The sequence below is a fragment of the Myxocyprinus asiaticus genome, chromosome 24 (genome assembly GCF_019703515.2).
Source record: "Myxocyprinus asiaticus isolate MX2 ecotype Aquarium Trade chromosome 24, UBuf_Myxa_2, whole genome shotgun sequence".
Lineage (NCBI taxonomy): Eukaryota > Metazoa > Chordata > Actinopteri > Cypriniformes > Catostomidae > Myxocyprinus > Myxocyprinus asiaticus.
Genome location: NC_059367.1, coordinates 5,881,084 through 5,908,766, shown reverse-complemented (window position 1 = coordinate 5,908,766; position 27,683 = coordinate 5,881,084). Strand labels below are relative to the sequence as shown.

Sequence of the window (27,683 nt, the reverse complement as noted above, 5' to 3'; positions counted from 1 at the left end):
GACTTAAATGTAAAAAAATTAAAATGATTTAAATGTAATTATAATGAAGATTAGGATGTTACCTGTTGAAAACTAGTAATGAAAAAAAAACTAAACAAAATGTGAATTGTAATAAATGTGAGTTGAATGCACATCTGATTTTGTGGTCTGGATGTAATGTGGACAGCCACTGACCAATTTATTGAGGTATGTACTGTATGTAATGTAGCAATTCAAAATACCCTTAAAGGTATCTATCATTTCATGGGAAGTTTGCTAAATTATTAAATGCATCCAAGACCTGCTAATAAAGTTAAAAGCTGTTTATTATACATAGAAAGACCAAGAAATAGTAATGCCCATTTAAAGCAAGTTTGACCATAAACAGACATCTCAACCGTATGGTAGAGTTTGATATCTTCTAGAAAAAAACATTAAACGTAAAAAAGGTTTGGAGGTTGTTATTTAGACATCTATTAATAAGAACTTTTAATAAAATCATTGTTCCTTGGCTCCTTCCTAGGGTGAATGATAAATGTTAAAATAAAACCTTTAATCTTTAACATCAGTAAGGAATGTCAGCACAATAATGCAATGTGTGAAAACACTTAAGATATGACAGTAATGTCTGTTATATTAAAATGTAAAAATACAAATGACATATTGAACTATGTTTGCATAATTCTATAAGAGAATTGCACAGTCTATTAATTAACAATAAAGATTTGTATCTTGACTACAATAAACTAAATGTACTTTTGTGCAGTGGTACAAAAAAATTGTAAATGCTTTAGGTATCATGAACTTACAATAATCAACATATTTTTACAGCATTAAGTAGTCTTAGTTAATATTATCAAAACAATTGTTTATAGTTTGTTTATAATGTATTAACTAATGTTAACATATACGAGTTTATTTCAAACATTTACTGTATTAGTATGTTGAAATGAACATTAACCAAGATAACCAAGTGCTGTAAAATTATTGTTCATTGTTATTTCATTTAAACTAATGTTAACAAAAACAATCTTATTGTAAAGTGTTACCCAACAAAGTGGGGCAATGTGGTGATATGTTCATGTCTCAAAACTTGAGCTTATTTTAATTAATTACATAATTTTTACTAACATTTTACTCCAGACTATTTTTTAATTCAAATTTGTGATACAAGCTAATGTATGTTGATGACTCGAACAGTTCCTTGCTGGAAAGGAAAATGTAGTCATTCACATTTGGAAACACTGAGTCATATAACAAACATCTACAAGGTTGTAATTTACCATGCAACAGTTTTAATGGACTTCTTTTACTAATAATGCCCATTAGGGTGAGAGATGTATAGGCAACATTGATGATGTTTGGATGTACTTTCCAGTGTTGGGATGATTGTGCAGAATTACATCAGCCCCCAAAACAATATGTGATTTTTCAGAGTTACATCACAGAACAGCAGCAGGTGGCAGGGTAGTCATCAGCCTTCACTTCAAACTCATTTCCATACACAAAATAAACATGGGATTTTCCTTTCCACATGTAGTTTACTTTGGTGATGGGAATGAGCTCTATTGTCTGCCTCTGAAACAGGAAATGAAAGAATTTTAAATTAAAAAAGGGATATTAAGTTAAAGAATTGCAACCAGATTCATGATTCACCAGTATTGATTATCTCCTGTCACAAATAGACTGAAAATCATATAGCAACATTTTTTTTTAATTATTTTTGTTTATGAGTTATACTTAGTTAAGAGTTCAGTTAGACAGACAGCTACAATAGAGAGACAGACAGACAGACAGACAGATAGATAGACAGACAGACAGACAGACAGCAGTACCTGCTGTAATAAGCGGGAGGTTTGGGCAAATTTCACCTGATGTTCTCTTACTAAACGCTCGGATGCTTGACCAACAGAGGCGTCTGGGAAACCCATCACTGGATATAGCTAAAGTGAACACACAATGATCTTCATATTACAAATATACAGCGCAACCACAGAGTCAAATTGTTTAATGTACACATATGTAACCAATCCTTCTCGACCCGCTCCAAGCAGGATTCAAACCAGCGTCAGCCGGCATGAGAGGCGGGCGCGCTAACGAGGAAGTTAAAGGCTACAGCCTCTACGTCAGTCGCTAGTGCACCTCCTTAGGCCAGGGGAGTGATGTTTACACATATCGCACAGCTAACACTTACCAGCTGGCTCCTGTTACACTCACCCCCCTAAACCTCCTCCCATCCAAGCTGGATTTGAACTGGCGTCAGCCGGTATGTGAGGCAGGCGTGCTAACGAGGAGGCTAAAGGCTACAGCCTCTAGCGTCAGTCGCTAGGGCGCCTATTTAGGCCAGGGGAGTGATGTTTTCACATTCCACACAGCTATCACATACCAGTTGGCTCCTGTTACACATACAGTACACTATATGGCCACAAGTAGTCACACGAATACCTCACCCATGCTGTATGTGCTTTTTCCATTAGATGAGCATGGCTGCGAGGAATTGCTATTTCATGCGTTGCAACTAATCTCAAATGGATTCAGGTCTGGACTTTGGGCAGCCCAGTCAAGATCTTCCACACCAGACTCAGTAAACCATTTCTATAGTGACTTCATTTTGTACACAGAGGCATTGTTATCTGGAACAGAATAGGGTCCTCACTAAACAGCTGCCACAACGTTTAAAGCACAAAGAACTTCACAAGGATTTCAATGTATTCAGTAGCATTAAGATTAGTTTTCACTGGAATTCCTGGAATAGACAAACCTGTTAATTCCAATGGGATGTTGGCCATATAGTGTTTCTATATTTCACCCTCATGCTCATAAGTTTCTTGTAACTATAACATTTTCTTTTTTATCCCTCTATGACCATACAAGCCTGTGCTTACCATAAACTGGGTGTCTTTGAAGAGCTCCTTTCCTGAAACGCTCTCTAGATTGTGCACGTTCAGTCCACTTGACTGTTGTGCTATGAAATTATCTTTCTCTGTGCTCCTAAAATGGTACAAAAAAAAAAAAGTTAAAAAAAAAAAGTAGCATTCGGCACGAGACAGGTCACTCAAAAAACTTTTTAATATCATGAATTCATTAAATTAAGTAAAATTAAGGAAATGTGAGTGGTGTTTGCCTTTGCAAAAATTGCTGCTACAATTCTAGGATGTTATGGATGGTTGCCATGTGCTGCTATGTGTTTGATAAGGTTGTCTTAATGGTTACTGCATTGCTATGTGGTTGCTAGGTGATTACTTACTCTCCCAATTACCCACCTCCAAGTCTCTATGATGTTCTAGTCCCTGGATATGGCTTGGGTACCTCCAATTTAAGTCTATATGTTTCGCCTATTTTATCATGCGCCAGGGATAAATTGTGAGTCTGATCACTAAGAAAAGTAAAAGCACACCTCTCCTCAACAAGCCACATGACTGGGAAAAAATAAACCCTAAGTAATAGCAATAGTCAAGCTTGCCTTTGAAAACATCACTAATAAATCATGTATTATACCATTTTACATTGAGATTGATAAAGACGAGCAGCTGTCTCTTTCCATGGCAGGTGTCACATTGGCAAGAGCCGTTGCCACTGCATGAACTACAACTGAAAGAGGCCAGACCACAGTTAGATGCATACAAAAAAATATGATAAAAACAGGGTCGGACAACATTCTGAACTTAACAACTGGCTTCCTTTCAATTCATAACTTGAAATTTGTATGAAATTTTTTATTAAATAATATATTGAGGAAATTAGAAAATTTTTCCACCATCATCCATAAAATGTAAATATACATATAAATAAAATAAAACATTTGAATAGGTGGTTTATTATAAACTTATTACTAATATTATCTAATGTTTCACAACAAATATGTTGTGTGTATGATAACATGTTTATGGGTCATTCATACTGAACAGAGCATGTGAGCGGAAGTGGAGTGAACTGTCGCTCCACTCAAATATTCACTCATGTGTGATCACTCAACTCCAGCGCTCAAGTTCAAAAGTCATCGCTCTGCTCCTCGCTCACAAGTGCTCATGAGCAAGGTTGGAGCAGAGCAGCATGAAATGAGAAAGAAATTAGGCATTCGTGCGAACTGACGGTAAACCTTACAGATGTCCGCGGTAGCCTAATAAAATAATTTTACTTTACAGATGTATGTCCGGCAAACTAATCTTTGTTTTGAACTGCCTCTGTGCTCTCACCTCACTGTAGTCTGTTGTTTGAATCGGCACCTGTCACCATCAGCTCATGAATCACACAGAGTTTAAACGCTGCCTCATCTCTGATAATCCACTCGGTTTATAATCTTGGACCTAATACAGCCGCCAACACCAGATATTTGTCAGTGTAGAAGCCCATATTAATGTGGCCACACCCGAAATGTAGCGCATTCTGTTTGGAGCGGAAAGTGAGCGCCTTGTGAGCAGCCGGAGCGGGGCTGAACGCAGTTTCATGAAACGCGGTCCTCGCTCCAATGAAATTCTGATTGCTCGGCTGACATGCTCTGATACTGAAATTTAATTTATTAAGTAATAGTCCCACCCACTGTTTGTACTCAGAGAGAGAGAGAGAGAGAGAGAGAGAGAGAGAGAGAGAGAGAGAGAGCAGGATAAAAACCATATGGACTATTTTGAATTATTTTTGTATATGAACATGCACTAGACAGATGTCTTTGACTGTTGTCATGCATCTCGCCCCACTTTTAAAAGACGCAGTGTCAAGTTACAACTCTAAAAAGGAGACCATTCTGTTCCATCAGTTGCTCGTTGGTGTATGTAAATGAACTTGATGGACATCTTTGACAGTTTTGATGCGGTGATGTGCGCCTCAGTGCTCGATGATACTGTATGTGTGTGTGTCTTGTTTCATCGTGCTTTGGAATATGTATGTATGATTTTTTTGGCTCATATCAGCGTGGACTGATAGTGAACCAGTCAAAATTCTATTCAAGCTTCATAAAGGACCTGTTATTGAAGGATGGGGCAGTTTAAACCACTTTGACCTGACCGCAAAACAGTAAGTAAACAGTTCCATTCATGAATATTTCTATTGCCATAACAGTTTGATAGTTTATGGTGCTGAGTGTTACCAGTTGTGCTTGAGACAGTTTAATATATTCGGATGCAATGTGTTGGATGTCCATTATATGTAAACACTGAAATTTCGTTTTATAATGTTGAGGGGCTTGTTCATTCTCTTCCAGTTAAGGCTGCCCGATTTTAGGCAATCATTACGTTGAAGTTTTAAGGAGGTGCTTAGGCTAAAACCGAGCATTTCAGACAGAGAACCAGAGACAGGGTGAAAAATGATCATATATTACAAAATTATGACAATTTTGGTGCAAAAAAACTTTACTAACACTATCAGTGGACCTCAAGGAAGACAATAAAAGTATATATATACATATATATATATATACTGTATATATATTAATTCAATTCTTAAATGTGCCCATAATCCCAGTCAAAAAAGTTCATGTTATCTAAAACACTAAAAAAAAGCAAAACAAAACTAGTGCAGGTGATAGCCTAAGGAACATTAATTCCACTCAAATTTAAAGCACTGTAGAGTTGACTTACTTCTCACGTCCTCGCCCATTGCAGTGCGTGCAACGCTCATCACTCATACGATTACCAGAACCATTACATACCCAGCAGACTTTCTGTGAATGGACAACAATAGAGGAGAAATGGGTAATATAAAGGTAATTTCAGGTTATTTCCACTGAATGAAAACCTTTCTTTCTTTGTAAATGCTTGACTTGTGTGCACATTTCCTTTCAATACTGTGTTAAACGTCTCCAAAATTGTATATTTTAATATTCCCAACTGGAATCAAGTGCTTTTAAATTGGAATCAAATTCAATTAGGAAATTAGTGCCAATACCCAGCAATACACAAAGGGACACTGTCACGAAACCCAATTGGTATATTTTCTGAAATTCCTATGTGAAAAATGAACTGACTGGCATGCAGCTGGTCTGGTCTGTGCCAGTCGAGATGCCACTTACATTTCCAGCTCCAGCACATGTGGTACACGGGCTTCTCCCCATTCCAAGACACGAGTGACAGTTCTTGGGTAAAACAGAAAATTATACTTGATTTATTGATTTTCAACATTGCTGCCAAGTTTGCCACCAGGAAAAATAAAAGCTTTTGCACTTTATAGTAATTTTTCAAACAGAACTATTTAATGACATTCCTTGATTCTTTCTTGTGATCATCTGGAAGGTAAATAACACCTTTACAATTTGTTGTTTCATGCAGAAATGTTCTGATACAGAGTATGTGAAATGCTCTGTTGTTTGTATTGGCGGTTCTTAAGGTTAAAGGGATAATTCACTTAAAAATGAAAATTCAATTATAATTTACCCACCCTCATGTTGTTTTGAACCTGTATGAATTTCTTTCTTATGCAAAACACAAAGGGAAATTTTCTAATGAACATCGCAGTCCATCTTAAGTTTAAAGCTTAAAAAAGGACCCCAAAAGTAGTCATAAAAGTGACTTGTCATATTACAAGTGCTCTGAAGGCACACAATGAAATTTAAGTATTATTCAGTGAAAATCTTGACTCCAATTGCACGCTAATGCGTGCATAGCAATAAAAACGCAAGTGTTTGCATGAAAGCACAAGCCACTGTGACCAAGCGCTCACTGGAAAGACATGAGGATGAGAAAAAAATGACCAAATTTTTATGTTTAGGTGAACTTTTCTTATAAAGGTCAGACCTTGAGAGAAGAAGTATAGGGCACTTTAATGGTCTGCTTGTGTTCTTGAAAGAAGGCTGGAGCTTGAACTGCGATCTGCCACGGTCCTGGAGGTGGTTGAGCACCAGCATCCACAGGCTGCCCTGCGAGAGCGAGACAGAAAGAGTGGAATGATTGGCCAAAGTTAAACTCAGAGAAACGTACAAATGGAATGCCATTTAAAACTTTTACCAACGTGAAATGAGAAGATAATGATGTCTTTGCTTGAACAGCCTGACATGTCAAGTTCTGGCTCAATGTGATGAGTCTGAATCTGAATGATGCAGCTAAAAGACTTGATATACTTTAGGTACCTGAGTAAGGCTCTTGACTCCATTCAGTAGATCTGGACTCCGTGAATGTCTCTAAACGGTACTGAGAACAGAAGCAGTGCAAGAAGACAGACCTTGTTGAAAATCACTAACAAAAACACAACATCAGAATTATGCGTGTCCAAAAGAAACTTTGTCTACCAGTTAATGCATTTATACTGTTCTCCATGTGCTTGAGACAACCGATAAATCAATAAACTATAAAACTGAATTATGCTTCACCCTGTAGGTATTAAAGATTTCCATGTTGGTTATAACTCCTTCTTTGACCGGGGCAGAGCTGTAGCAGCACTTGCTATCGACATATGTTGCAAGAGCTTCACGCGCTCTTTCCTCTGAGATGGAAGGAATTCTGTAAACAATAAGAAGAATATCAATATAATGGTGACCTTTTCACAATACTTACACATACAATGTGTGTAGTACAGCATTTTCAGTCTAGCTTCTAGATGTCCCCTACCACTATTTTAGGTCTTTCTAATCTGAAACACTCAATTCAGGTCATGGTGCACTTTACTAATAGCTTACAAGGTGAATCAGCATATGTGTTTGATTAAGGAAAACATCCAGCGATATTACACACGAACGAGCACGCACAGTCGGTGCTGACCTGTTTGAAGGTGTTCAGACAGAAGACAGCGGTTCCACTGAAACTGTTTCAGAGGCTCTTGGGGCATATGGCATCCTCAGCAGTGGCCACTCCGCTTGGGTTGATGCATATGAGACCGCTTCAGCACTGGCTCTAGACTCGAGTCCCGAGATGGGCATGGCGCCGCGGGACACATCGCATGGCCATCACGCCGGTCTGTCACAGCCTCTTCAGCCCTTGGACCGACCTCACATTTCTATGGGCAGGCGTTCTGCTAGAGCAGGTCTCCAGGCACCTCGTGGTCAGCAGCACCTCAATTCGCTGCGAGCCACTCACATCCTGGGCAACCTCAACACTGCAGCGGATGCGCTGTCATGACAGGTTACCCTCAGGGGAATATGGAGACTCCACCCTCAGGTGGTCCAGCTCATTTGGAGTCGATTCGGGCAGGCACAGGTAGACCTGTTCGCTTCCCAAGAATCCTCCCACTGCCCGCTCTGGTACGCCCTGACCGAGGCACCTCTCGGTATAGATGCACTGGCACACAGCTGGCCCACTGGACATCGCAAATATGCATTTCCCCCAGTGAGCCTACTTGCACAGACCCTGTGCAAGGTCAGGGAGGACGAGGAGCAGATCGTCCTGGTAGCACCCTACTAGCCCACCCAGACGTGGTTCTCGGACCTCACGCTCCTCGAGACAGCCCCCCCCGGCGAATTCCCCTGAGGAAGGACCTTCTTTCTCAGGGGTGGGGCACCATCTGGCACCCGTGATCAGACCTCTGGAATCTCTGGATGGGACGCGGAAGACTTAAGTGGCCTACCACGCACGGTGGTAGACACGATCACTCAAGCTAGGGCCCCCCTCTACGAGGCGCCTGTATGCCTTGAAGTGGTGTCTGTTCACTAAGAGGTGATCTTCCCGACGTGAAGACCCCCAGAGATGCACAGTTGGATCAGTGCTTTCCTTCCTGCAGGAGAGTTGGAAGGACGGCTGACCCCCTCCACCTTGAAGGTGTATGTAGCCAATATAGCGGCACACCATGACACAGTGGATGGTAAGTCCTTAGGGAAGCACGACCTGATCATCAGGTTCCTGAGGGGCGCCAGGAGGTTGAATCCCTTCAGACCGTGCCTCAATCCAGCATGGGACCTCTCTGTAGTTCTTCAGGGTCCACAGGGAGCCCCCTCTGAGCCCCTGCAGTCAGCTGAGCTTAAGGCATTCTCTTTGAAGATTGCCCTCCTGACTGCGTTCACTTCCATCAAGAGGGTAGGAGACCTGCAAGCGTTCTCTGTCAGCGAAACGTACCTGGAGTTCGGTCCGGGCTACTCTCACGTGATCCTGAGTCCCTGACCGGGCTATGTGCCCAAGGTCCCCATGACCCCTTTTAGGGACCAGGTGGTGAACCTGCAAGTGCTGCCTCAGGAGGAGGCAGACCCAGCCCTGACGTTGCTGTGTCCGGTGCGCACTTTATGCATCTATTTGGATTGCACGCAGAGTTTTAGAGTCTCTGAGCAGCTCTTTGTCTGCTTTGGTGGACAGCGGAAAGGAAGCGCTGTCTCCAAGCAGAGGATCGCCCACTGGCACATTGATGCCATAGCAATGGCATATCATGCTCAGGACGTGCAGCCCCCAGCAGGGCTACAAGCCCATTCTACCAGGAGTGTGGCGGCCTCCTGGACCTTGACCAGTGGCGCCTCTCTAACAGACATTTGCAGAGCAGCAGGCTGGGCAACACCCAACACCTTTGCGAGGTTCTACAATCTCCGGGTGGAGCCGGTTTCTTCCCGTGTAGTGGCAGGCACAAGCAGGTAAGTCCGGGACAGCTGGCCAGGTGTATCGCTTGCGCATAGCTCCTTTCACCTCCCCTGAGCTGAAGAAGTGTGCCGTTGATTCCCAGTAGTGTTCACAAACTGTGTTCCCTGGATGATTTCCTCCGAGCCCTGTGGCAGACGAGTTTGCGGAGAAACTTGCTGCAGGCTCAGTACATGTGCTAACTAAGCCCTTTACTGGGGTAGGTGCTCTGCATGTGTTGGTTCCCCATAGGTAACCCCATGCAACGTAGATCTTCCGCTAATTCGTTTCCCTGTTGGTAAACTGTGTCTTCCTTGGGCAGAGGCCCCTCTGCCCCAGTCACCATGTTTGTAGAAACTCCTCCCCCGTAGGGTAGGACCTACCATGGGACTTCTCCACATGACATATTTCCGACAAAGCTCGGCAAGACCATGTGACGTATTTCCACTCAAAATACCCCCCCTCTCTCTCTGGGCGGGGTGTGGTCTCCACGGTGTCTTCCCCTTGGGAATGACACTGCCCCGACGTAGACCTGGTAGCCCAAGTCGGTTAACAAATTAAACTTTTTGTTTTGGGGAGAGAAAAAAAAAGAAAAAAAATAGAGATAAGAGGCCACGACTGGGCTAGCCTGTATCTATGTTTTGGGCAGTCGACTTGTCCCCGAAGGGCCTTTCGACACTCATAACTGCGCTGGGGGAGGTTACGTGTTGGCCTGGTGCGCTGGCTACGAGGCACACAGTGGTCTGCCCGTCACACACCACCAGTTCATGTAACACAGTTCAGCCAGTTGTGGCGTTTCGTATAGGGACCCCTAGTGTCATTACATCGACACAATGTCGAGTGAGTGAGTGACAGATAGGGAACGTCCTGGTTACTTGTGTAACCTCCGTTCCCTAATGGAGGGAATGAGACATTGTGTCCCTCCTGCCACAACGCTGGACTACCCGCTGAAATGGCCGGGACCTTGTCTCGGGTCCTCAGCACAAAACCTGAATGAGTGGTTGCATACCAGCTCCTTTTAAACCCGTATGTTCGGGGGAGTGTTATGCAAATACCACTCGCCAATTTTCATTGGCCTTTTTTCAAAGACCAGAGGTGTTTCGGGCTCCCAAGAGTGACCCCTAGTGTCACTACATCGACACAACGTCTCGTTCCCTCCATCAGGGAATGGAGGTTACGCAAGTAACCAGGACATTTATTTAGATGTTACCTCATGAAGCACAATTTAAGGTTAACTTTTTTCGGTGTGGTTTTGAATTTCAAATAAAGTTTTTATTTCTGTTTTTATTTCAGTTTGAACTTTCAATTAATTTTTGTGTTATTTATTTTTCCTTCTTTTTTCATTTTTTCAGTGTTTTCTAATTTAAGTTTAGTTTTAGTTTTTCAGTATACTTATGGAGAATTCACTAAACAGCAATTAAGCGCAAAAACCTGCATTGTTCACTAACCACCAGCAATCTAGTTAGTTAGGTACAGTCAGCATTGAAATAGTGTTACGTCTTAAGCCATTGTCATTCCTTTCCTAGCAAATACGTCTCCTATCTATGTAAATTAGGCTCATTATAGATTGCACTTCATTCACAAAACTCTGTGCTATTTGCGTGGCACAATTAACACTCCGCTAATACCACCTGAGGAAAGCAGGTGGTAAACTGAATTTTATTTAAAGGATATGTTTGTGTACATTTTCTATCGATCATGGCAGAAAAAATTATGAGCAATAATGATCAAACAATGTAGAAGAGCATTATAACCTGGCATATATCAAGATGAGTTGTGTAGTCAAGCGCACTTTTGACATGTCGCTAAGAACCAACCTGCAAGATTGTAATTGTGCCGTGCAAATTAAGTTCAGCACAGATTTTGTTGGTGCCATTGAATGATTTGCATAATTCCTTTGGTGAATCAGTTGCTGAACATGGGCAGACATTGCGTGCAAATTAACAGTGGATACAATACATTTATAATAAATTCCTCCCTTAGTTTTTAGTTTCGTTTTACTATTTTAGGGCAGTCAAAGTTAATGATTTAACTGATATCATTTAGATATGTTGGTAACACTTTACAATAAGTTTCCATTTGTTAACATTAGTTAACTACATTAGTTAACATGAACTAACAATGAACAATATTTTACAGGATTTATTAATATTGGTTATTGTTAATTTCAGCATATACTAACACATTTTTGAAACAAAAGTTGTGTATGTTAACATTAGTTAATGGACCATGAATTAACAAGGAACAGTTGTATTTTTGTAAACTAACATTAAAAAGATTAATAAATGCTTTCAAAAAGATATTGTCCATTTTTAGTTCATTATATCTAATGTAAACAAATGAAAACTTACTGGAAAGTGTAACCAATAATCTTAACTGTGTGAAATTTGTATTTTATTTAATTTTAGAGTCATAAAAAAATGTACTTTAGTCTCAGTCTCAGTTTTTCCCAATTATATTATGTTTTCATTTTTATTTTTGTTAACGAAAATGTTTTCATCTAATTTTCGTTCATGATAATAGCACTATTTCAAACTGAACTCAAGCAGTCATTATGAGACATGATGGTTTGAGTATTGAATGACAGAGACGGGTACCTGGACAGTGTTTATTTAAGATACGTTTTTATGCATATTGTGTTGTTTTTTGTAAAGAAAAAAAAAAAACTCTTACAGCCACTCTGGTTGGTTGGGGGAAGGCACGGGCGCAGGGATTGGTACAGACGGCATTGGAGGTGGAAGATACCCACCTGTAATAAGAGAAGCACATCAAAAGCAAAACTAGTACAAACTAGTTTGAGTCCTGAACACAGCCTATGAAGACCACGAGCACAGTTTATTACTCAAGCTGAAGCGTTTTCATTAAATTCTTTGCTGTTTGATAAAGACATAACTTGCATGCTTCTTACCACCTCCACCGGCCACAGTTCCCTCATATCCGGGGACGGTGTCAAACATGCTTGCTGGAGGCGCAGAAGGGCCGAAGGTGCCTGCCGCAGGTGGGGCCGACATGGCTGAAAGAAATTCAAAGAGACTGGTTAGGGTAGTTTTCCAGTTTTCCAGTGGTTTACACTATGAATTATTGACAACATTTTATTTCAACTTAATTGAAACGGTTTCAATGCAATGAAAGGCTCTTTTACTTTATATTAAAAAACATTTCTATATAAAAGTATGTGTACAATATATTTATCAGTTTCTTTACATTTATACTATACTCATAAATTTCATTTCAATACATTTAGCTTTCCTCTATTGCACTGCATGGTGACAATAGCCTGACATTAACTTGAATTACTGTATGAATAGTATGAAAAGTATTTAGAACAGAGAAAAGCACATTTAGAAAAAACAAAAAACTAAATTTCACTTGATGCGAATATACATCAATGATTGTACCATACAACGGAATTTAAAACTAGTTTATAAATAGTTAAAAGTTTAGGTTGTAGGTTATTTTTAGTCTTCAGCTGCTCAGAGAAAATAAGTGTTTGAACATGTTATTTTTGAAAGGCTGCAATGAGCAATAGTTAAAGACTTACTCTTTGGATCTTGAAAAGCACTTAGAAAAAAGTCTCAATTGATTAAATTATTGTTGAATAAGATGTCCAAAATCAGTTGTTTTCTTTGTGGTAACCAGTGAGCTCTGCTTCCTGTGGACTTAAGTGTGGTGTACTTGTGGGTTTGGAATGTGTGTTCTGAGAGCTGCTGCTATTGGATGGCTGGACATAGAGGAGTGGGTGGAAGGATGTGGAGTTGTAAATGTAGGAATTATTCTCTTTGTGTGAAAGAGCTAGGCTACAAGTTGTGACAGGTCTGAGTTTGAATTTGAATAATAGTCTATGTGGAATTTCAGTTTGAGTCAAGTGACAAGTTCTGGACATGTTTAGAATGAACTACTGCCCTTGGGACAGTGACTGTACCAAGGGAATACTATGTACTGAATAATTACCATATTCATGTATTTGACATTGTACCATGGTATTACCATGCTATGACTAAAAACAAGGCAGTAGGCTGCTATGGAAACGATTACTACTTTTTAGTTATACCAAAGTGCTTTCAAAGCAAGTTAGTCCACTCACCAGCCATCTTGGGAACGCTCTTATTTTCTATGGAAATAATCAGCATGAAAGTACATCTCCTATCTACTTGAATGGTGAAAGACCGAATGGATGGTGGCCACACATTTCTTCCCACTTCTTCCCATTGGTTGAAATGCTAGTGGAACAGGTTCTGATGCATCACAGACTAGAGCCACGGTCATGCCCCCCCTTTTGATTTATACTATGCTATTGAATGTACTGGACCCTGAAAAGTGGTAAACTGTAACATTCTGACTTATTCCATTCAATATTACGATAAAGTCTTTCTCAGTGTAAATATTTACTCTTATATTTCTTACAGCAATAGATCGCATTTATATTTCTAGTTGTCTGTGAGTTATGATGGAAAACCAGTGTTCCAATTGAGGGGCTGCTGGGGGGGGTCCCTGACCCCTCATAAGGCCAAAACAATTAACCTGGGGGTTCCCCTGGTGTTTCATCAAAACTAGAATACTAGAAACATAAAAAAAAAAAAAAACCCTTTTTCTTTTTTTTTTTTTTTTTTTAATGATTGCAGTGACACAACACAACATTGGCCATTATCTGTCCCAGTTTTCATAAATAATCCAAATTAGATTTTGTAAATCGGAAAATTCCAAACACGCCCAAGTGCTCCTCGTGCTAAAGAACTTCCAGACGGTGACCCCGTTAGGTCGGTAAAGGAGACTATCAATTCGAACACTACGGAAAATAAAAAATAACTGTACCAATACCCAAAAACATGGTATTGCTATGATGCATGTCCAAAATAATGTGGTATTACCATAGTAATTTTTGTTAGTGTGGTGTCTCAGGGTGATTCTTCTCCTGGGGTTTGGACAGCCTGTGTCTCTGTAGAAGGCAGAATCAGTCCATCTGTCCCATCCATGAGCAGCCAACACACACACACACACACACATGCACCCCAACAGTGCTACCAGCCCTGCCCTCTGTATATAACTGCATTTATGATTAAATCATTCCCAGGTTGGCATGACATGCATATGAAGAGTGTGGAAGTACAATCAAAGGTGTTTCTCTCTTAAATCTGATTAAGCCAAAATATTTCCAAAAGAGAATGGACAAGACGGCTTTGCCAGGATAAAGACAGAGGGAAGAGGAGGTGGATAAGAAAAGAAGAGAAGTAGAGAGTAAGGAAGGTAAAGAAACGCAAAGACTAAATAGAAAAGAGGAGTCATGTGGCGTGTAAGTTTTACAGTTAATCCTAAACTACTCCCGGACGGGGTCCCTGCTCGGGGGGCCGTGAAGAAAGGACTGACTGGAGGAGTGAAAGGGAAAAGAAGGCTGTTCTCTTTTTCTCTGCGATGTCGGATGGGAGTGATCCGAGGACGGGTTAAAGGTAAGAGACGTGTGAGAAAATGTATAGTGTGTGCAAAAGGTGTGGGGCCTTTACATTTATATATGTGTGGGTGTGTTTGTACAGGAGTAAAGGGTGAATTTTATGTAACATAATTGTGGTACACTTCAGGAGTGAGCATGGTTGAGTGATTATGTGTATGTGCAATATTTGTAATATGTTTAATTATGTTTTCTTTGAATTGTGAATGTGTTTTGAAATGCATCAGAAATGCATACAAGATCTGCAGAGCTGGCTTCCAGACACATGGGGGCAGTATAATGTCAATACATTTTTGAATCCCTGCATGTACAAATTATCATCCATTCTTTTGCAAAACACATATGATGCGCATGTATGGCCTGTTCCCTTTACAGTGTCAGTGCCAAGGGAACACATGACGTGCAATGTATTATGTGCGGGTGATTTTTTCAATGAACTTTTCTATCCTTAGGATGATTTTAAATAAAATGCTTTTTAAGAAAACACTCTAGCATAGATTAAAATAGCTTTGTTGTTTATTACCTTTCTTTTTTTTTTTCTTTTTTTTTTTTTTTTGAGTATCAAAATCTTTTAGAATTTAGTATTAAATTGATGTTGGGCTTGTCCCCTACCAAGACTTTTACTTTCCCTCTAAAGTACATTTGTATTAAAATCAGGACTTTGTCATAGTTTTAGAAACAAAAACAAGAAATTATCAGAAACTAATTTTCATTTCAGAATATTTCATTTCAGAAATGAAATTGCCATTATCATATGTCATTATCATTATCTAATCAGCTAATATTGAGAATTTTAATTCAGACACATAGAAATTGTCATTACCATCACACACACACACACAAAACACCATCATCACTCACAACCAGTGTTGGGTGTAATCTGATTACATAGTAATAAGTTACTCTAATCAAATTACTTTTGTCAAAAAGTAGTGTATTGCATTACATTTAAAATTCTTGTGATCAGATTACAGTTAATTACTTTTAAGTACATTCATTGGGTTACAAATATTTCTAAAATAACACATGTGTAGAATGTATTTAAAACATTAATTACTTTCATGAATTTTTATGTCAGTGTGCGCCCCATAACGAGTCATTGTAAAGGCCAAAGTATGCTTCGGGTGTGTGCGTTGCGGATCCCTCCACGCACAGTGTGTGTGACGCAAATTACGTCATCAGCACAGCCGTGTGGCTTGACCGTGCGCCGCCTAGATTTTCTTGACTCACGCACACGGTCCTCATCTGTTTGCGTCGTCTGTGCATGCGCTGGCCATTGACTGTACTAAAAGAGTGTCACAAAGCCGTTGTACTGCGCATGCATCGAACACATTCCAATTAGGTCTGAAAAGTATACTCAGAAAGGCAACGCAGTCGACCGGGTGCGAGGCGATCCGGCACATGCAAAAACAAAGTATACCTGGGCCTTATGGAAGAAATGAGTGGTGCTGAGTGTATGACTTGTGTGCAACCATGAACAATGAAATACAGACATTTTGAATTTGTTGAGGGGAAAAACAAACTTTCCTTGGAAAGTGTAAGAAAATTAAGAAGTAATGTGATTACTTTTTTATGAAGAAATTAGTACAGTAATCTGGTTACATTTTTTGAAAATTATTTTCAAAAAATGTTAGTAATTTGTGGTTTACTACTTTTTTGAGTAACTTACCCAACACTGCTCAAACACACAAACAAAATCAATTTAAAGCTTAATCAAAGCCATTATCAAATATTTATTTCATTTATGTGATAAATGTTTTAACAGATGAAAGCTCCCAATAGTCAAAAGTGCCCCTAATTGAAGAATCACCCATCTGTCGTGTGATGTCTTTTGTTGGGGAAGGAGCTTATGTATGTTGGTGATATATAAAGAGAAGAATGTGTGGTATGTGTTAATGGGAGAGACGGGTGTTTGTCCTCTCTCAATACTCTTGCGGCTGTCAAGTCAAAATCCACTAGTGGGTAAAATACCCCCACCTGTCCCAAAACTGAAACTGGAGAACAGCTCTTCAAGCTCTCAAAGTTTTGCTTTGTCCAGTCAGTTCCACAGCTAGTAAAGTTTATTGCTTCCATATTGTCAAGTCAGGTCAATTTTATTTGTAAAGTGCTTTTCTTGATACATATTGTTTCAAAGCTGCTGTGCAGAAAATCATGCTTTAATGTCTTAAAGCTCCAAATGAGCAAACCAAAAACAGTTGTGGAAAAAAACCTACTTAAGATGTTTAAAAAGAGCTTAATATAATAAAAGCCATTCTGAAACAAGATAACAACATGATGAATGGTAAATACTGATGTTAATATTAGGGATGCACCAATACAAAACTTGTGTGCTGATATATCTGGTTATTTAAAACAACATCCGCCGATACCAATAGTTTGGTGGTTCCGCTTTATGCTACCTTGTTTCAAATAACTGATAATTAATTATAGAACTTTGATAGAAATATTAGTAACTCTACTTTCTGTCTCTACATGTCTTCCAAGATAATTGCATTTATTGACCGATCTTTGGCTGATACATTGGTGTATCTCTCGTAAATACGATGGTATATGGATATGCAGATAATTGCTTTTATTGGCCAATACATCGATGTATCCCTAGTAATTAATATTGAATATGAATATGCAGATAATTGCTTTTATTGGCTGATACACATTTTTGGCCAATACATCGGTGCAGATAATTGCTTATATTGGCAGATACCGATCTTTAGCGATGTATCGCCGTATCCCTAGTAAATAAGATTGTATATGAATATGCAGATAATTGCTTTTATTGGCCGATACCGATCTTTGGTCGATACATCAGTGCATCCCTAGTAAATAAGATTGTATATGAATATGCAGATAATTGCTTTTATTGGCCGATACCGATCTTTGGTCGATACATCAGTGCATCCCTTGTAAATAAGATTGTATATGAATATGAAGATAATGCTTTTATTGGCTGATAACGATTTAGCTTTAAACATTGGTGCAGATAATTGCTTTTATTGGCTGATACCAATCTCTGGCTGATACATCGGTGTATCCCTAGTAAATAAGGTTGTATATGAATATGCAGATAATTGCTTTTATTGGTCGATACCGATCTTTGGTTGATACATCGGTATATCCCAAGTAAATAGGATTGTATATGAATATGAAGATAATTGTTTTTATGGCTGATACCAATGTTTGGCGAAATATCGGGGCAGATAATAGCTTTTGTTGTCCTATACGTATGTTTGGCCGAGACATCGGTGTATCTCTAGTAAATACAGTGGTATATGAATATGCAGATAATTATTTTATTGGCCAATACCTGTGTTTGGCCAAAACATTGGTGCAAACAATTGCTTTTATTGGCCGATACTGATCTTTGGCTAATACATCGGCTGATCTCTAGTAGATAAGATGGTATATGAATATGCATATAATTGTTGATTTTTGCTTTAAACACTGGTGCAGATAATTGCTTTTATTGGCCGATACCAATGTTTGGGCGAAATATCGGGGCAGATAATAGCTTTTGTTGTCCGATACGGATGTTTGGCCGAGACATCGGTGTATCTCTAGTAAATACAATGGTATATGAATATGCAGATAATTGCTTTTATTGGCCAATACCTGTGTTTGGCCAAAACATTGGTGCAAACAATTGCTTTTATTGGCCGATACTGATCTTTAGCTAATACATTGGCTGATCTCTAGTAGATAAGATGGTATATGAATATGCATATAATTGCTTTTACTGGCCAATACATCGGTGGATCTTTAGTAAATAAGATGGTATATGAATATGTAGATAATTGCTTTTATTGGATGATAACAATTTTTGCTTTAAACATCGGTGCAGATAATTAATTTTATTGGCCAATACATATGATGGATTACTGTTTCATGGTATCCCTACCACCACTGTAATTTTTTGTAATGGTGAACTAGATAAATGGACATGTACCATAGTTCCATAGAATTTTTTGATGTGCCTTGGAATGCCATGGTAAAAACCATGGTAAACTTGAATGTTAATCATTCAGCACCATATTATCTATCAAAGTACAATTTTACCATCTGGTACCATCACTACACATCATTTTGTTTTATTTCTTTAATGAACACACTAGAGGCTATTTACCAGTTTATTTGTAACAATAATGAAAATGAAACAATTTTACCATGGTACATTTTTGTCAGAATTGTTTAATGCAAGATTTTTGACTGCTAAATGAAGGGAGAAGGGGCACGTGAGAGAGAAAGAGAGAGAGACATGAGGGAGTAGGGTGTGTGTGTGTTTAATACAACACTATTATTTGTGACTACATTAGATTGCCGGTAGGAAGATACTCACAGGCACTGAGTATAAGACTGTGTGTGTGTGTGTGTGTGTGTGTGTGTGAGTGTGTGAAAGGGGATGATTAATAGGCCAATTTAGAAAGGAAGAACACATGTGAACATAAGAAGCTCAAGAAGTGAAGGAGGAGCGTTGGAAAGGAGAAGAAAAGAGACAGCCTGATCTGTCGCTTTGCTGTCCGGGGCAGCTCTGTGCAAAGCACTAAAGCGTTCGTCTACATTCCCATACCGCAGCGCAGTCATAGCTGGATAAACTACCATCTGCTTCGACTCATGCTGCATACACAGGACTGAATCTGACTGAGCGGAGAAGATTTGTTAAACGTATGACTGATTGGAGACTAGTTGCATTTGTTGATTGACAGTTGAAATCTGAAGGCAGAGGGAACTACGTTATGGTGTTTAAAAATGACAAATTGGAGTGGCACAGTGGAATATCTCAAGAATAATCAAAATCCATTTCTGCAAGACACTTTTTCAGTCATTTATTCATGCATTCACTCTTACACACGTGACCCTGCTGTAATGAATCAGTTGATGTTTATGTCTTGGAAATTGTGGAATTCTGTATGATTTTTATAGAGTCTGCCTTTATGGATTGAATAACATGGGAATGCTAACCGGGTAAGCAATTTGTAGTGTCTGAATTCGTGGATTTTTATTCTTCTACGCTGAATGGATAAACCTAGTCTGCTTGCCTTCTCCTGGACCGTGCCATTCTGTTTAAAGAAGATTCATCCAATTTTCCTACAAAAGCAGCTCCAAAGAGTCTTAACTTGAGTTGTGGACATACTCTCTGGAATACTTTTATAGGTTAACATGTTATTTTCCAGTTCGTTGATGCAGTGTGGTTGCCATAGAGTTTGGTAAATTTTAGTTGGTTCTCAGACTGGCATGTGACAGAATCAGAAGTCGTAACATTCCCATGATGTTGTGTGGCTTGAGAAGAGAGGGTCGCAACAAAAGTGGTGAGTCACAATCTTCTCAATTCATCTGTTGTCATGGTTCTTGTTCAAAACACTGTATTGCCATAGTACTCCAAGATACTTCAACGAATACCATGGTATTACCTTGGTACAGTCCAAAAAACATGGTATTTTTCTGGTACCATTTCCATAAAATGTTGGTATTGCCATGGTACATGTCCAAAACAAGGTATTACCAGGTACTTCAAGGTACTTGAACGAATACCATGGTATTACAATTTTACAGTGCAAAAAAACATGGTATTTTCCTGGGACCATGTCCATAAAATGTTGGTATTGCCATGGTACATGTCCAAAACATGGTATTACCATGGTACTCCAAAGGTACTTAAATGAATACTATCGGTACTACCATGGTACAGTCCAAAAAACATGGTCTTTCTATGGTACCATGTCCATAACATTTTAGTATAGTCATCGTACATGTCCAAAACACTGTATTGCCATAGTACTCCAAGGTACTTCAACGAATGCAATGGTGTTGCAATGGTAAAGTCCAAAAACATGGTATTTTCCCGATACCATGTCCACAAAACTTTGGTATTGCCATGGTACATGTCCAAAACACGGTATTATCATGGTACTCCAAAGTACTTCAACGAATACTATGGTACTACCATGATACAGTCCAAAAAAAAAAAAAAAACATGATATTTTCCTGGTACCATGTCTGAAATATAGTAGTACCATGGTCCTTTTTATTTACGGTCAAGTTTGAAGTGTTTTTGCCATGTACACAGGATACTGCTCACAATACAATGAAAAGTGTATGTGCATGGTCCTTTTTCACAGTGTAGTTAAAATAAATAAAACCTCATGCTCACACTTTACACATTTTTTTTTTCAAACATAATATTTATATGTTTTTTCCCAGAAGGATCTGCCATTCTATAAAAATAAAAAAAGTGTTAATGGAGAAGCCCGTTCAGTGTTCAGAGCTGAGAAAGGAATGACAACTGGGGCCACTATAAATAAAAGCCCAGCTCTGAAAATAGGTCCTGAGCTTCCATCTGCATTGTTGGAACATCATCCATTTAACCTACATCAGGATTGGTGTCAACACAACCAGGGCCATTGGAGTGGTTTGCTCCAAATTAGTTTCAGAGTTTCAATAGACTTAGAAAATGAGATATCATGGTCCATTTTACTTGACTCTTACTTTCAGAGGCATCATTGTATGTCTCTGTTTTTCTTTGCTTGTGCCATATAGAAAACTGTGCTTTGAAAGAATCATAACATTAAAGGGATAGTTCACCCAAAAATTTCTCTCATCATTAACCACCTTCATGGCATCCCAGATGTGTATGACTTTCTTTCTTCTATTGAACACATACATTTAAAAAAAATAGTATCTCTCAGCTCTGTAGGCCCATACAATGCAAGTGAATGGTGACCAGACCTTTCAAGCTCCAAAATTCACATAAATCCATATGACTCCATTGGTAAATCCATGTCTAAAGAAGCTATATAATAGGTGTGCGTGAGAAATAGATCAATATTTAAAGCCTTCTTTTAATTATAAATCTCCACTTTCCCTTTCACATTCTGAAAGTGAATGTGGAGATTTATTGTAAAAAAGGATTTATGCATTGCTTTATAAGCCATATATTAAACCACTAGAATCGTATGGATGACTTTTATGCTGCCTTTATGTGATTTTTAGAGCTTGAAAGGTCTAGTCACCATTCACTTGCATTGTATGGACCTACAGAGCTGAGATATTCTTTTAAAAATATTCGTTTATGGTCAGCAGAAGAAAGAAAGTCATACACATTTTGGATGGCATGAAGGCAAGAGAATTTTCATTTTGGGTGAACTATCGCTTTAAGTATATTATTTCAGTGGTTGTGAAAGTTTAAAGGTCTTTAAAGCACTGGTGTGATGTGGTGACCATTTGACATCTAAAACAAATAGTCTGGTTGGCTATTGGTTTGTTTAGACTTTTGGCCTAAGGAAGCTGAACCATCTTAACTGACCAAAAGGATGTTTATGGGCTGTTAACACTCGGGAAGGACTGAATTGGGTTTGTTGGCCTTAATTTATTTGAGTAGCAGGTATGCACTCTACACTTAGAAAATACAAATGGTTACAAAGAAATTGTGTCGAAAGCTGGTTTCTGATTCCTTTTAGTCCAAAGAATGTCTTCAGGGTATCTATTTGTCTTATGGATTATAAGTTATGAAGGTTGGGGCTGATGGGGATATTAATACAGACACATATATGTCTTCATACACAGCTGGTGCAGTAAAAAAATAAAAAAATAAATAAACTTACTCCAGGGCTAGACAGTAATAAAGGAAACAAATCAGACATTATTAGACATGGGTTGTATAACCTAGTGGTAAAAGCTCTGGGCTGGAAACTGAAAGGTAGTGGGTTCAAGCCCACCAAGGGACAAGCCTTGAGCTATGACCATTGTTACTAGGTTGCTATGGGGGGGAACTGCCTCAGTAATTTAAAGTGGACATAAAACACCATTTGCAACCTATTTTACTTCTTTTATGTAATGTATTTCAGAGTGAAACAGGAAATGTAATGAGAAAAAAGCATAAGGTGGGGCTTGATTTAATCCTTGGTAATTAATTGGATCATAAGAGGTGGGCGTTTTGTACCAGGAAAGAGTCAGAGCTGAATGTGAGTTTGTGATCAGTTGTGGAGGACTATAAGTTAACATTATCCAGTAGGATAATAGGGCTCGATGACGAAAAGGAAAGTCATTTAAAAGGCGACATACCTTTTTAAATGTTCAACCACTCCTCTCCAATCACCTAGCTTCATTCTGGTATGGAATGCTCACTTTTCACAATCTTATCAATTCTCAGTGGATGAAAATCAAGTTTTCAATATGATCTGTGCAAAAGTCACTTAAAAATGCCACTTTTCCTGGCTGCTTATGTGCAAAATAGATTATATTTAAGCTATTAAATCCAACAAATAATCTGTAACCTGTAAGGCCACTTGGTATGAGCTATCTAAAGTATATAATATATTTAATCTTTTCCGTTATTTTTCAGATGATGCCCCATACTCAAAGGGAAGCAAAGACTCTGCTGAGAGTGACAGCAGCGGTTTCACCAAAAGGTGCAGTCTTGTTGGTAGGTCGCCATCCAAACCTACAAAGCTAAAAATCTGCAGATAACTTCCTACTGTTTCAGATGAGATCCCTTTTCTGTTTATTTTGTTGTTCTTGTATTAAAGAGATAAATTCTCTCATCTTTACTCTCCCTCATGTTATTTCATATCTGACTTACTTTCTTCTGTGGAACACAACTTTAATTTTGGGCTGTTCCTCATCCAAGCCCAGAAGTCATGTAGGCTAATTGTTAATGGTGCTTTTGCATCCTTTGTGAAGCTTGAAAGTTGCCATTCATTGTAAATGCATAAAAAAGAGCGACCAGTATTCTTCAACATTTCTCGTTTTGTGATCCATGGAATAAAGAAAGTCATACTGGTTTGGAACAAAGACGAGGGAAAGTAAATGACAGAATTTTCAAATTTGGGTGAACTATCCCTTTAAGACACTGTTATAGCATGCTGTGTGCCTCAGCTGACACACACACACACACACACACACACACACACAGACACACACACACACACACTGTGTCTTTTACCTTTAGGTGAAGAGACTGTTCTTTTGTGAAAATGCTGATATTTGTTTTCTTTGGACTGCTGCTGTACCCCCTTGATCACCCTTTCTGTTCTTTTCTTTTTCTCCCTTGCGCTTGTGATGAATCATGTCAGTTAATATGATGTACTACACTAACATTTACAATCAAATGCTGATTTACAGCTGCTATTTTTGAACAACTGCAAGTAGGGCACACTTTGGATGGTATAGTGTCTATATCGCTAAAACGTTATGGAATCATCCAAAGGTACATGGTGCAAATTCTCAGCTACTGGGTCCCTGATTATCTTTATGAGTGAAGAACTACTAAATATTTTACAGATGGTCATTTAGGAAATAATTTGCAACTAGGTAACATGGGGGATGAAACCTGCAAAAAATATTAAATAAATAAATAAATTCACAAATAAGTAAATATATCTGCATATTCATGCATAATAAATATATATATATAATTTCATATGCGAGGAGGTACACAAATAAATAAATAAATAAATAAATCTGCATATTCATGCATAATAAATAAATAAATAAATACATGTTCGAGGAGATATACAAATAATTAATTAAATAAATAAATGCACCTATTAATGCAAAAATATTGAATATATATATAAAATATATATAAAACATGAATAAATGATTTAGGACATGCAAAAATGCTAAAGGAAATTCAAAATTGAAAGTTAGTTTTAAATTCTACATTTCTATATTGCTTTAATCATGCATTTATTTCTGTATGCAGTTCCATATTTATCTTTCCTTTGCGCAACATGCTAATGAGAGGATGTCAACAGCTGTTCGGGCATCACAGTCAAACTGTTGAGTGACAGCCAGGTAGATACCAAGTGCAACAGTTTGGCAGGAGTTTGGCAAAGAGAAGTTCTGCGAGGCACCGAATAGTTTGGAGAATCATAAAAGCTAGAAATTTTGTTAAACATTTATTTAATCATTGATTGTGAAAATGTGAAAAATGTTCTTTAACATTTTTGCATTTTCCTACCGTTTTATATTGTTATGTTTGCATTAAGTGGTGCATTTATTTAATTTTTTGTTTATCTCCTTGCACATTTAATTATTTATATTTTTGCAGGTTTTGTCCTCCATATAATAGCCTACAATTCAGGAACAGTTTAATTTTAACAAAATGCAAATTGCTCTTGAGTTTTTTTCAGTGAACTGGTCGAACCAGTTCAGAAATCATTCTAAATGATTCATTAGTGAATCAATATGAATTAAATATAAGTTTTTACAAATTCTTATCTGGTAATTACAAATGACTGGAAAGGTCATGGAAATTCATTGGTCAAAAAGTGTGGGAACCTATGTAATGCAGTAAATATTTGTTCCACATATACCTGTTTAGATTTTGACATTACTTGTCAAATGGTTTATGAGAATCACAGTTGTATAATTCTATAACGTATCCCAGAAAACAACACACAGTGTGTGCCCACTCTACCACCATCTGTCTTTCAAAAAATGGCTAAAGGATTCCACATCACAATTCTTGGTTAGACAAGCTCCCCTGTGGGCATGCCGGTGAGATACCTGCTGTGAAACCCGTGTGCTGATGTGTGTGTGTATTGTGTTTGTTTGTGTATATATACACACGCAGATGAGCAGAGAGGTGTGACCACAGTGGAACTGATTAAAAAAGAGGGCAGCAGTCTCGGCCTCACCATCTCCGGAGGCTGTGACAAGGATGGCAAACCAAGAGTGTCAAACCTGAGACCAGGAGGTCTTGCAACCCGGTGAGAAACAGAGGACACATTTTGAGGGGAAATAGCCCTTTAAGCAATTTGAAGAAACAATATAGATATTATCTGAGATATAATTTGGGATTTTTCATCCCATATTGGCTCATCTATGATGACAAGCCTGTCAGATTGAGCTCGTATTTGAAGTTGGTTAGTATGTTATATATGCTTAATGCCAGTGATGGATTATTAAAATGTGTGTAAGTGTTGGTAGGCACCAGTTTAAGGTTTCGTAGCTTTATGAAGCTTGTTTCTTAAGCACTCATCACTTGTTAACCTTTGCTGAAACCTGACCTTTTGACTGCTTGAGGGAGACATCAGTTTGATCATTATCAAGAATAGGAAAGCAGTGACTCAAAGCAGCTAGTAGTTACTCCTTTTCAGTCAATTCCCATGCTATACTACTATTAATGCGTGTGCCAGAAGTGTGCATATGCAGCTGCAGTTCAGTTGAGGTGTAGACTCAACACCCCAATACACACCCCCCACCGGCACTGTTGGTAGGTGTCTTTGTGTTTCGTTTGGTGAATGATGCACCATGTTTTCTCACAGCTCTTTAACCTCAGGATCTGTGCTCCTGTGTGTGTGTGTGTGTGTGTTGTGTGTGTGTGACCTCAGGATGTAGGCTGCTCCATCACATCAGCCAATGAGAGTGTGATGAGCTGATGCAGTACTAACATGACCGCTCTCTCTCTCTCTCTCTCTCTCTCTCTCTATCTATCTCTATCTCACTCCCTCTGTCACACACACACACACACACACACACACACACACACACACACACAGATAAAGAAGATTACAGCCGAATGGTCAGGCTGACCTGCAGGCAGCCGCACAACTGATTTGCTCGTTAGTGAGAGAATACAGAGTTACAAATGAGAGTTGTTTGTGGACAGGTGATCTAAAGTCTGCATTATCAGGCTACCTCCTTGTATGTAATGCCCACTTTTAAAGGGATAGTTCACCCAAAAATTTAAATTCTCTCATTTACTCACCCTCATGACATCCCAGATTTGTATGACTTTCTTTCTTCAGCAGAACACAAACGAAGATTTCTAGAAGAATATCTCAGCTCTGTAGGTCCATGCAATGCAAGTGAATGGTGACCAGACCTTTCAAGCTCCAAAAAGCACATAAGGGCAGCCTAAAAGTAATCCATGTGACTCCAGTGGTTAAATCCATATCTTCATTTCATCAACATTTAAGTCCTTTTTTACTATTAATCTCCACTTACCCTTTCAATTTCACATTCTTTCACATAGTAAAAAGTGAAAGTGGAGATTTATAGTAAAAAAAAAAAAAAAAGAACCGAAATATTGATCTGCTTCTCACCCAAAGTAATTGCATCGCTTCAGAAAATATGTATTAAACCACTGGAGTTGTATGGATTACTTTTATGCTGCCTTTATGTGATATTTGGATTTTCAAAGTTCTGGCCACCATTCACTTGCATTGAAAGGACCTACAGAGCTAAGATATTCTTCTAAAATCGTCATTTGTTTTCTGCAGAAGAAAGTCATGCACATCTGGGATGGCATCAAAGTGAGTAGCCTAAATGATTAAAAAACAAAAACAAAAACAAAAAACATTTTTGGGTGAACTATCCCTTTAATGATCAAATAATTTCCAATGGTTAAATCAAAGTCCCGCCCTACTTTTTTCTCAATTAACATCCTGTTTTGCTCTGAAATATGTCACAATATGTTCATGTTTGCTTTTATGTCTAGTGTAAATGGAAAGTAGATAAAATCTTGGTATTTTGAAGCTTACATTGAAATCACAGTGTATTTTAATTCCTTTTAATTCCACTGCAGAATTATGCAAAAACACAAAAAGGATGTGTTTAGGTGTTTAGTTTTGCCTTTGGTTGTGTTCTCATGTGTAAATGAACTGCTTTTGTTACACTCATTGTGTTGGTTGTGAGTGGGTGCTGTTTCCTGCGTGTAGTCATAGTTAACATGATGCTTACAGCACTGGGTGACAGCAGCGGCTTAAATTAGCTTCTACAACAGTACATGAGGAGTCAGCTCTGCTGACATCACACACACACACACACACACACACACACACACACACTGCAGGTCTCTGCTG

At 38.6% G+C, this 27,683-nt stretch overlaps 2 protein-coding genes across 6 annotated transcripts in view; one reads left to right on the top strand and one right to left on the bottom strand.

Annotated features, from left to right (window-relative positions):
• Positions 1-287: 287 nt before the first annotated feature.
• On the bottom strand, positions 288-13,117 carry ssuh2rs1 (ssu-2 homolog, related sequence 1). Its single transcript, XM_051653530.1, has 12 exons — positions 12,979-13,117; positions 12,346-12,450; positions 12,111-12,186; positions 7,277-7,406; positions 7,037-7,097; positions 6,705-6,826; positions 5,984-6,046; positions 5,553-5,635; positions 3,478-3,570; positions 2,865-2,970; positions 1,815-1,922; positions 288-1,557 (listed from the first exon to the last, which is right to left on the bottom strand). Exons 2-12 carry the CDS (start codon positions 12,446-12,448, stop codon positions 1,417-1,419), a joined length of 1,086 nt encoding a protein of 361 aa, XP_051509490.1. The 5' UTR covers positions 12,449-12,450; positions 12,979-13,117; the 3' UTR covers positions 288-1,416.
• Positions 13,118-14,528: 1,411 nt separating this feature from the next.
• Positions 14,529-27,683, top strand: part of grip2a (glutamate receptor interacting protein 2a) — a 44,661-nt gene continuing 31,506 nt past the window's right edge. For 4 of the 5 annotated variants that reach the window (XR_007892891.1, XM_051653467.1, XM_051653470.1 and 1 more), the window contains exons 1-3: positions 14,529-14,881; positions 23,216-23,296; positions 25,451-25,586. Coding sequence is in view for 4 of the 5 variants with exons in the window: in XM_051653467.1 (XP_051509427.1) it covers positions 14,719-14,881; positions 23,216-23,296; positions 25,451-25,586 (380 nt within the window). In the remaining variant the exon portion in view is untranslated. Of the gene's footprint in view, positions 14,882-19,334; positions 20,184-23,215; positions 23,297-25,450; positions 25,587-27,683 lie in introns of those variants that run through there. The other variant, XM_051653468.1, reaches the window with a different exon arrangement.

Coding starts and splice junctions, on each gene's coding strand:
- ssuh2rs1 (XM_051653530.1), bottom strand. CDS start 12,448: ATGTCGGCCCCACCTGCGGCAGGCACCTTCGGCCCTTCTGCGCCTCCA. Junction 12,187..12,345: donor AACTGTGGCCGGTGGAGGTG/GTAAGAAGCATG, acceptor CTCTTATTACAG/GTGGGTATCTTCCACCTCCA. Junction 6,827..7,036: donor GAGTCAAGAGCCTTACTCAG/GTACCTAAAGTA, acceptor TCGCTCTCGCAG/GGCAGCCTGTGGATGCTGGT.